Below are 11,752 nucleotides of genomic sequence, written 5' to 3'. Positions count from 1 at the left end.
TTCACGATATGATACGCACCACGATACAGCCTTCACAATACGATCCGTATCTTGATGCAGCCTTTCATGATACGATACGTATCATGATACAGCCTTCACGATATGATATGTATCGTGATACAGCATTCACGATATGATACGCACCACGATACAGCCTTCACGATACAATCCGTATCATGATGCAGCCTTTCACTATATGATATGTATCGTGATACAGCATTCACGATATGATACGCACCACGATACAGCCTTCACGATACAATCCGTATCATGATGCAGCCTTTCACTATATGATATGTATCGTGATACAGCCTTCATGATACGATACGTACGTATCATGTTACAGCCTTCACGATACGATACGTATTATGATACAGCTTTCACGATATGATACGTATCGCGATACAGCCTTCACAATATGATACGTATTATGATACAGCCTTTACGAAACAATCCGTATCATGATACAGCCTTCACGATACGATATGTACCACGATACATCTTTTCTCGAAATGATACGTATCGCGATACTTTCAAGAGAAACTTACCTAGCAATCAATACACTCAACTGGGACTCTACCAATCATGTGAATGCTTACAAATCAGTATTGTGGAGTGCTTAGTAAACAACTGCTATGGAATTCTAAATCGTGCAAGGCTGCTTTTGCTGTTAGAGCAAACTACACTAACTAAATTATATCGGGTTTGTGACTGTCATGTCTTCATCTCTATGTGTGTGTGGGGGGGGGATGTTTTCCATAGCCCCTATGAAAAACGCCCCCCCCCCCCTCTGGTACATATTCCCCCTATGATAGGGAAATATATACCATGCTGTGGTGGCTATATTCTTTTAGCGTGGAGCTGCGATTTCTGAGGGAGAAGTGTGCCACTATCCTCCAGCGTTACTACGATTCCAAGAACCACCAGAAGAAAACGATACAGTCTGGAGGGTAAGTGCTGCCCCCTGTCAGGTCCGCGTTTTCCGTCCACATCAGCCGTGAAGTTTAGTCTAAGTTCTAGAACTAATACTAGTTCTCAACTAGTTCTTTCTGTAACTCTTCTAGAAGTTCTAATAACTTAGACATTAAGCTTAAATGTTAACCCTTAATACTTTGACCCTCACAGCACTCATTTCTTAGTAAGTTGTCTATTCTTTTTTATTTATACTCTCAAGTTATACCTATTATACACCTGCTGTATTGAAACTAAGTTATGTGCTAAATAAAGAATCTGAATCTAACACCGCCCCGGGGCGGCGGCGGCCATGTTGCAGGATCTACGACCTTCGGCGCGACCTCCAGCGACACATCGGCGGTGTGGAGACGTACGGCGGAGAGACGTTCCTGTCAGAGGAAGTCTCCATCAACATCCTGCAGGAATGCAAGATGGCGCTCCGCCGCTGCCAGACGGTGAGCAGCGACACCTGGTGGAGAGAGATGCGGGGAGCAGGCGCGGAACTTATTATTATTATTATTATTATTATTATTATTATTATTATTATTATTATTATTATTATTATTATTATCATTTATTATTAAATCTTTACTGCATGTAATACAAATACGAATACATGTACTAATACCTGTCGCGTTGTTTTTTGGGTGTGATGTGTCACGTGGAGTTTGCACTGCTGGGAGAACTGCTAGAGCGAGTGCCTCAGCGAATGAGACGATTGATGTTAGCGTAGTCATGAACATAGGTCGACTAATATTTTGTTAATAAGTAAGTGCAGGTAATGCACACGCATGCACGCACGCACACACACGCATGTATGCATGCACACCCACAAACCCACCCATCCACACATATATTATGTTGTTGCAGCTATGCACAGTGAGTAAATAGACTGTACAGAATATATATATATATATATATATATATATATATCAACATACGATATGTATTGTTGCAGCTGTGTAATGCGTCGGAGCTGGCGGGCAGCGCTCATCAGATAGTCATGGTCCTCGACCAGTACCTGTGTCAGGAGCATCTAGACTACGCCATTGAGCTCGCACTACAAGGTGAGCGCGCGTCTGTGAGGGGTGTCTTTGTCGTCACGGCGACACGGCGCAAAACGTAAACGCAGGAGCGTCGAAGACGGCGCGTTTGTATGTTCGCCCGTTTACTGGTCTTCGTCTGTGAGTCTGGATTTGTACTTAGTGGATTAGTGGATTAGTTCTACTGTCGCCATGTGTCCGTCGTCATCGTTAGTGATGACTCGTTAATGTCGCAGCTCATGCAGCGATTGTGGCACGTGGCTTCCTCTCACAGCGATCCCGCATGACATGTGGCTTCCTCTATCTCTTGCAGCGATCCCGCATGACATGTGGCTCACATGATAACAATCCGTAACAAGACTCTCAGAATGCATTGAGTACCCACACTTGCATGGCTGCCCAGTAACACCTTCCTCTGTATTGTCATCAGACATGGCCCTGACTCTCTCCCGTGAAGCTCCAAATACTGCAGGCCATGAGATAAAAATATTGTATTGTTTGCCCTCACCTCTGACCGACCATGCCAAAAAGGGGCCGACTCAAAATTTTTTATTGTCTTCCCATTCTTTTTTTTCAAATTAGATCACTGTGCATGTATATAAATCTGCTAGGCAATACATTATATTACCAAAGCAAACACAAACAAACATAAAAGGTATCCTCCACACAAGCACACCTGATGATGTCCGACCCCAATATGGAATTTGTAAAAAGACCCCCCTCAAAAAAATGTAACCTAACTTAACCTACCCAAACTTCACCTGGGTCGGGTGCAAGGCAAACAAAGATTTGTTTAATTGATGGCCTGGATGATGGTTTGTTTCGCAGGCGTGCAGCAAGGTGGTTCGCTTCTGTGCGACCGTTCTCATCGAACGGCACGAGACAGCCTCAGACGGCAAAGAACTGGAGCTGCGCTAACAGAGCTGGGAGCTGGAAACTTACACGACAGGTGCGTCTTACGAAACGCCTGCAGCAATACCAGATACAGACGACCAGTCGGTGGGTGTGACACGCACACATGCGGGGAGGGGAGAGAGGGTCGGGGCATGCAGGGGGAGGGGCAGGGAATGGAGAGGGGGACTCTCTCTCTCTACTCTCTCTTCTCCTCTCTCATCCTCGTCTCTCTCTCTCCGACTAAGCTCTCTCTCTCTTCTCTCATCTCTCTCTCTCCTCTCGCTCTCTTCCTCCACTCTCTGCCTCCTCTCTCTCTCTCCTAACTCATCTCTCTCGTCCTCTTCCCGCTCTCTCTCTCTCCTCTCTTCTCTGTCTGTCTTTCTCTTCTTCTCTGTCTGTCTTTATTTTCTCCTTTCTCTCCCTGTCTCTCTTTCTCTTCGTGCTTGTCCTGTTCTCTTCCTCTCTAATCTCTTTCTCTACCCCTCCCCCTCCCTCTCCCTCCCCTCTCTCTCCTTCAGGACGTCTTTCACTCCGTTCCTCCACTTCTCGCCTCTCGGTTCTCGAAATCTAACCCACTCTGCGTACGTTGCAGGCGCGATGGTGGCGATATGCGACATCAACGAGTATCGCAAGTGTGCGAAACAGCTGAAGGTGACCTTGGTGAACACACTGTTTGAGACGCTGCATGCTCTATGCAACCTTTTACTCGTGCAGCCGGCAAACATCAAGCAAGTCTGCTCCGGTGAACAACTGGTGAGTAACTACTGCTGCTGTTTCTACTACTGCTGCTGCTGCTGGTGGGGCTCTTCGCTACTCTGCGCTGGCTGCTGCTGCAGTAAACTACTGAGACTGGCTGCGTGCTGCGCTGCTGGCTAATACCTACTGCTGTGCGTGCTACGACTGCTGGCTGCTGCTGCTGCTGCTACACGTATCGCTGCTGCTGCTGCTGCTACTGAACTACTCGCTGCTGCTGCTGCTGCTGCTACTACTGACTGCTGGCGCTGCTACTAACTGCGGCTGCTGCTGCTGCTGCTGCTGCGTGCTGGTTGTTGGTGGTAGGTGGCTAGCTACTAGCTGCGCAACTACTGCTGCTGCTGCCGCTGTTGCTGAACTGCTACTACTATACAAATGAACTGACTACTGCCTACTGCTTACTCGCTACTGCTGGCTGCTGCGCGTGCTCGCTAGCTCGTCCCCTACTGCTGCTACGCTTGGGGGTGGTGCTTCTGTCTACTTGCACTGCACCATCTGCTATGGATACTGCGCTACTACTGCTGCGTGGTGTAGTGCTGCTGCTGCTGCTGCTGCTACTGCTACTTCTGCTAAGCTGCTGCTCGCCGGCGTAACTCTGTTAAATACACCTAAGAATAATGGTGTGATTGTGTAATATTAAAATTATATCAATTAGGGGTGAATGTAGGGCTATCTCCATTGGATTAGCTCCTTCTGTGTCTGTCTGCTCTCCGCGCGCCTCTTTTGATTACTCTCTTGCACGCGTTATCTCCATATCGAGTTCTTCTGTGAATCCACCAGCCGCAGTAAGAGATGATTAAGGAGACAACAGCAGGGCTACCAGATTCTTTCTACTCTTCCTCACTACACTCTCTCACATCCTCCAGTCCACCGACACGTTCTCGAGGGTTTATCCTCTGCCTCTCGCTCTCCCCTCTCTCCCACTCTCTTATCTGTCTGTCTTCCCCATTCTCTCTTGTCTCCTCCTAACTCTCTCGCCACAAATGTCTCAGATTCTCTGTTGTCGTTCCTCCTCTCTCGTCCTCTTCTCGTCGTCTGCGTCTGTCACTCACACAAAAGTGCATTTGTCCTTCTCTCAGTCACAAAATACACTGTCTTTCTTAAAATGCACACCACACCACACAAAAACTCGCGCCATGCGGGACTTGTAGAAGTGGTCATTGGACTGTCATTATTCTTGGGCAGGGCGGTTTTTGATCGGGGCATGACCTGGTGTTCGTTGCTCTGCACACACGACTGAGCGCCAGAACCGGGCGCGTAAATGCAAAACTCCTCTCGTCTCCATTTGCTCCTTTCTAGAAGATTCTAAATTGTGGCCTGGTCTCTTTCTCCCTCTTGCTCTTCGTTTCTCTCCACCATCAAATTATTACCGCCTGTTCTGAGATAAATCTCACCGCTCCACTTTACTTATCTCCCGCTCATTTCTGAGAGTTTAAATTTAAACTGGCATATACAGCAGATGAAGCATCTTGCCAGCATATGGTGGCTGACTGTGTTCGTACAGTGCAATGGTAGCTTTTAGTAATTTAAACTCATACCACAATTGATGCGCACGTGCCAGTTTTCGGGGCGCCTGGTCGTGGTGAGTTTGACAAAACCTCAGGCTGCTGTTTGGTCGTACGGACCTCGAGGCTTGGTCCACACTTGTAGCCTTGTCACACAGAAGTGTCATATAACTACACGTATCTGCCTCTTACTTAGACACTCAGTGACAGTAACACCAGTCATTCAGAGTATTTGTATCAGATTGAGGCAATGGTCGCGCGAGACATTCTATTCTAGGCCTTTGTGGAAGGACCACAGTGTCGAAAAATGGCAATACATGGGTATCAATGACTTACCTTTCGCTTGTACTTTTTTCTAGTCATGTGGCGTGCACAAAAAAGAGTCATCAGGATAGGACTGTTCACAGTTGGTGCCACACTTTCAGAGAGTTATTCATTAGGACTTGACTTGGTACTTTCTTTTGCACACGGCATTTCCCCAATTTCCCCAGATATTTTCAAAGAAAATATCCCATTCCTGCACCCTAATAGTAATAACTGCCAATCTCACTCTCCTGGAGAGAGAGATGTGGGATATCACTGCATTCATAGCCCTCACTTATAAGTCAACAATTAGTTCTACTTTCACTACACTCACTAGCCCACTGGGGCGATCATAAAAACTTATGTTACTAATAATATATATAATTTATATTTAATAATATATATATATATAATATATAGGCAATGATCTGTGTCATTTAACTGCAGAAGGGCAGTTATTTTCATTACTTAACTTCTATATACCCCGATGCAGGCTGATTACATAGCTACTGACAGACCAATCTTCTGAGTTCATTGTTTGTGAATGTACCTAAAAATAAAGTATGTTATCAATCTAATCAAATTCACACAGTACTTCCCCCACTTCTTTCTGAATAACAATCTAGAGGTCAGTGACTGAGACAGAATAAGCACTCAAAATTACCTCATAAACAGGCTCCAGACGCCCAGCCAATATGTTGAGTTTCTTATGTCCGCGTCTGCACGGTGAACGTCCATTGTTTACGTTTTCCATGTTCTCTTGTTTGTAGGCGGCCATCCGACGAGGACATCCTCGCCTCGTTCTAGGCAACTTCCGCGCGCGGATTAACAAGACGGGCAAAGATTCGCAAATCAGTTCAAGTGATGCGCGGCAAGCATCGCACTTTAGCGTGGTTACATTACAACTCTCACTGTTACATGATAAGCATTATAATAATGCTGTTAGCATGATAACGATTAGCATCACCTCAGTGTTACATGATAACTATTTACAGTCCGCTCCAGTGTTACATGATAACATTACATCGCCTCGGTGCTTACATGATAACATTACAACTCTCACTGTTACATTGATAACAATTATAATGCATCGCTGTTACATGACATAACATTACATCCCCTCAAGTGTTACAAGCATGATACATACATCCGCTCACAGTGTTACATGATAACATTACATGCCCTCAGTGTTACAATAAACATTCAGGCTTCTTGTTAAACTTTTGAAAGCAAGGTAATCTTGACAATGATAGGCAGGTGACTGTTTTTCCGGCAACAGACGGTAGGGGCGGCAGAACGAAGGCGGCGAAGCCCTGCTAGGGGGGTCCAGGGGCAGCACCCGCTGGAAAAATAAATTCTGATTTGACGACACAATAACCTATTCTGATGGGATGGGTCTAGAATTGGTAGTTTAGATACGGACAATATATGGCATAAGTATATCTTTATTACAAAGAAAAACCGGGCCCCCCGTCACAAGAGTTTAGCTCTGTTGGACAAGTATTAACTAATAAACTTCGTTTTCAAAATATGGATTAAATATTTTAAGTTACAAATTTAGTTATAATCCAAACCGAACACAAATAAGGAAGCCTAAATAGACCCATAATGAAGAAAAACCCCGCCTTAGTGAGAGTTCTACTCCAACAACATTGAGCTGGCAGCGGAAAATAAACAAATTGCTTGATATATTGAGCAGCTATAAAATAACCGGCTTATCCAATTTGAAACGAAAGTCTGCATTTATTAACAAGAATCCTCTGTAACAAATTTTACGCCTAAGACCAGTTGTTACTTATGCATCACAAAAACCATTACCTCCCAAGGTGCTAATATAATAACGATTACTATTGGCATCCACTGGCTGTTACAGGCGGGTATTATACTATCTTTTTAAATTAAATTATCACTAGCTTCGTTGTTAAACAAGTCAGATAAATCATTTTCCTATTACATTCCACAAACGTCAAGCGCTGAAATTCTAAAGATATCCACCATATGAATCCAACATCTCAAATTAATAGGCTATTTCCATGGGGTCAAATCTGAACGCACCGTGGTAGAGAGGAGCCCTAAGAGATTATTCCGTCAGTGTCACACAGTGATGAACATTACATTTGCCATGCTCGCCATGATAGTTCCAGCATAACACTTTACTACAGTACGATGGCTGATGATGGGCTGGTCCTGCCGCTAATGCAGCTACGTAGATACGGGGGCTGGAAATGAGAAAGCTTACTTGGGCGTATGGTGCCGGAACCACGCATACCAGAGTCGACGGTTGCTGTACATGTATCATATTGTCAGCATCAGCATGCTTGGGGGTCTTGCTCGAGTTAGCTCAACTTCGATGTAACATTAGAGCAATCACGCTGGCTGTTACTAATGATCAACATTGACATCCCTTGGTAGTTATCATGATCACAATTACAATCCAGCTCAGTGTACACTAGACGGGCTGAAATGATTGATAACACATAGGCAGTAACACTCTGAGGATGTACAGTTGTAGGCATGATGCCATCACGCCTAAGATAGGAGCGAGCATTGTGAGCGCGAGTGTAGATATGCTATGCAGCATTCTAGCACCCCATGACTCAGATGGATATAGAATGGAGAACATGGGGCGAGAGATGAGACGGCGAGAATAGGAGAGAGGGAAGTAAAAAAAAATAGTACAAGATCAGAGTGAGAAGAGAGAGAAAAGACAGAGAGACAAGAGCAGGGAGAGAAGAGAGTAAATGAGAACAGACATATTACCAATGAGTAAGAGAGAGAGAGGACGAGAAGAGAGACAGAGCAGGAACTATGGACAGACTAGACAGACAGTATACAAGACCAGAAAAAGGGTGATATAGAAGAGAGCAGAACAGAGCAGAGAGAGAGGGTGGGAGAGTTGAGAGATAGCAAGATGTAGAGAGAAGATATTGCAGTAGGAGTAGGTTGAGGGCAAAAACCTGAGAGAGACAGAACATGGATCAAGATGATCACAATGTAACACTGAGGTGATGTTAGAGTTATCATGTAAGCACGCGATATATTATAATGGGTTATCAGAGATCAAGACAGAGAGAGAGAGGTGGTGAGTAGTGAGAGAATGAGATGAACGAAAAGAAGATACGGACGGACAGATCAAACAGTGGCGAGTTTGCGGATCACTTTGAACTGAATTTGCGATCTTTGCCGTCTTTGTAATCCGCTGCGAAGTTGCAAGACACGAGGCGAGATGCCTGCCTGCGAGGCCGGCCTACAACAAGAGAACAGAAACGCTAAAGCAAGGAACTTCAACGGCAGACGGACAAAAGATCACTTGAGTGATATGAGAATATATGTATTGATATTTAGTTATGATAATACCTTATTAATATATTATTATTTATCATAGTTATATATGAATATATGGTATATATACAATATATAGGTATATATATATATATATATATATATATATTATAGCTAACAAATTTAGATCGGCAGTGATACTTATAATAGAGTGGGAAGAGATAAGGCTATATTAGGATGCAGGAGAATGGAAAATAGAATGAGAAAGCGTGAAAAGATATACTGGAGAAAATATTGGAAAGTGAGCCGGCAAAAGTTTGATCATGATTTAGAATAGAATCAACACAACAGAAGCGCCGTAAAGTGTCAGAAAAAGTAGCACGTAATACAGTACGACCAGAAGACAGCAGCCTGAGGTTGTTTCAAAACGCACAAGACCAACGCCGCCGAAACTGAAGAAGAGGCAAAGAAACGTGGGCGCCAGCTATTGTAATATGTAAATATGAGCTAAAAAGCTACACAATTGCGACTGTACAGAGTACCCAGAAGAGAAGTTGCGAACGAGAAGCAAAGAGACCACACAATGGGCTGGAGACAGAAGATGCGTACGAAGAGAAAAAGTGATAGATCAAAAGAGAAGATAGAAGAGTAATCGAGACTCAAGGATTGAAGTTGTTTCTCCTCGCAGAAGTAGGGCTGGGCGCAGCAGTTTCGAAAGATAAAAAAAGTTTGTTGAGCGGGAGATTTCCAGAACAGTAAAATAATGGATGAAAAGAAGAAAGCCAAGAGAGAAAAGATACCAACACAATTAATCAGAAAAAGAAAGAGGAGCGTGCATTACGGGGTTGTCGCATACGTGTGTGTGGTCTGCGCTTGCATTACAAGGAGGAAGGCGAAGCAATAAAAATCATCGTGAATTTGTCCGTATGAGACGAAAGGAAGTGACGCAACTGATCCTGCAGAGATGTCGGATATTTTTCCTGCAACACCCCGCCCCCCACCCCCACCGCTCTCCAACTCTTACTCGCCAAATGATTCAAGAAAGCCATATATATGTGCCCGCTCTTATGCGTGAGCGATTGATCGAGTAGTGGGTCAGGATTAGACAGAGTAGGATGCGCGAAAATCATGTTGAGGATGTTTGGGTGATAGACTGGATGGTTGCTGATCGCGTAGTACTGAGTGTTTGTGGTTTGTCACACTCGTGCGTTGAACGAGTGTGTTGTTGTTGGTTTGTGTGTAATGTTGACGTTCTAAGTCGATTGGGACATATAAATGCAGGAGTGTTGAGATGGTGTTAGACACGATAAGCGAACGGAGTACATGGAGGACGCGAGCAAATCATGATGAAAAATGAGATTGGGTAGAGTAGCAAGTGGATGAGACGCAGACGAATTTATGAAGAGAGAGGTCATGAAGAGAGAGTAGGGTACAGACGCAGAGGTTGGAGTATGTATTATATATTATTGAGCATAGTAGAGATATTTAGATCGTGTCTTAAAGATAAATTATCTGTAATTGTACCAGACATCGTTATTATCTATTGTTTGTAAAACATACAAGAGTCAAATGCGTAACTAGGCTTTTTAATGTGAGCGCAGGGTAACGCGTGATCGTGTTGCTTGTAGTAAGGTAAACAACAGAAAGAGCAAAAATAATCCTATGTATAAGGTGAAGATTTAAAGATCGTTAATTGCAACGATAAATGAATAAAGAGACACATAATCTCTAATGAGCTTTTTTCCTAGGACCGTCGGACAATAAAGTGACAATAGGCGAAGAATAACCGGCATTCACAATCGCCGTGTGTAGGTCTCCCTCGTCTTCGCAAGTATACGCACGAGACTATTTTAACGAGTCAGCAAGAAGGTTAGCAGCGCTGTAACTCGCATAAACCGATGGGTCTATTCGCTATTTGCAAGTAGACCCGACCGTAACCCACCACCTCCAATCTACCTCATTTACTCTCGGAGCCAGAGCTCACTAAACTCTAGTGCGTTCTCAAGGAGCTCAGGTAGCAGAACACTCGCCCCTGTCAACCGCCTCCACTCATCCTACGTTCTCATGCGAGTGCGAGTGACGTGCGTGCGCCACTCTCTCTCTCTCTCTCCAGTGCTCAGTCCTAAGCCAGCAGCAGCAGCTCCGAGTGAGCAGTCATGTCTCTATCTATCGTCATAGGTTCGTTACTGTCAGTAGTGCAGAGTGAGGTCAACTCATGCCAGCAGGCACGCCAGCAGTAGGTCTATTCGCAGTGCAGTCGCAGGTATCGTCTTTCTCCCATTTACTACTCTGGGACGTCTCCAATCCCCACACAGCCATCGCAGCATCCAGTCCTATCTGCAGCGCCACAGCCAAGCTCAGTCTTCTCTCACCTTTATGCCTCTCTCTTCCGCAGAGCAGCAGATATTAGTTAGGCCAGATCACGCAGCTCTAGCAGTGAGTAGCCAAGGCTAGCCAGCAGTCAGCAAGTAGGTAGAGGCAGCAGCAGGCAGCGGAGCTCCAGTCGCATGACTGTCAGTCTCTCTCTCTGTGTCACTCAAAGACGAGCCAACATTGACGAATCAAGGCGCCACTCGCGGCGACGTCATTTTGATTGACAGCTGCCATCGAGCGAGGCAGGCCGAGGCACCGCGGGGCGGCCCGCCCCGCCCGGGCTGCCGCGCGCCCCCGGCCGCGCTGCGCGCCGACGGTTTGCTCTGAGACCGTGTACCCGTGTTTTCCCTCCGCGGCTGTACTGCTGCTAAACGAAGTGCGTGTGTTATGCTGTGTCTGACTGCGGTAGAAAGAGCTGGGAGTAGGCGGGGGAGGGGGTTGCGTGCCAGAATGATGCGTCATGCGTGGCTTCTTTTCCAGTGCCGAGAGAAGCCTTGGTCGTAGCGCATGGATCTGTATTCTATATCTATATGGTCATATAGGTACATGTCACATGGACTTGGGCCGTTTCATTGATAAAATCAGGAGTGAATGATGTAAATAAGCAGTATACCTTAAAGACATTTGTACGGATTATTAGGCGGC

The 11,752-nt window shown here is 45.2% G+C and overlaps 1 protein-coding gene and 1 long non-coding RNA gene across 2 annotated transcripts in view; both read left to right on the top strand.

The window, feature by feature from the left end:
* The window catches only part of LOC106808968 (exocyst complex component 5-like), a 30,911-nt gene that overhangs the window by 12,793 nt on the left and 6,366 nt on the right, over positions 1–11,752 (top strand). The window contains exons 8-10 of the mRNA XM_014811906.1: positions 855–950; positions 1,274–1,409; positions 1,913–2,021. Coding sequence (XP_014667392.1) covers positions 855–950; positions 1,274–1,409; positions 1,913–2,021 — 341 coding nt within the window. The remainder of the gene's footprint in view (positions 1–854; positions 951–1,273; positions 1,410–1,912; positions 2,022–11,752) is intronic.
* On the top strand, positions 2,955–6,257 carry LOC106808982. Its single transcript, XR_001393828.1, has 3 exons — positions 2,955–2,996; positions 3,484–3,644; positions 6,223–6,257. It is a non-coding gene; the product is annotated as an uncharacterized LOC106808982 (long non-coding RNA).

This window comes from Priapulus caudatus, unplaced genomic scaffold (assembly GCF_000485595.1).
Source record: "Priapulus caudatus unplaced genomic scaffold, Priapulus_caudatus-5.0.1 Scaffold319, whole genome shotgun sequence".
Taxonomy (NCBI): Eukaryota; Metazoa; Priapulida; class Priapulimorpha; order Priapulimorphida; family Priapulidae; genus Priapulus; species Priapulus caudatus.
Note: the sequence above shows the minus strand (reverse complement) of the source record. Positions and strands in the feature narration are given on the sequence as shown.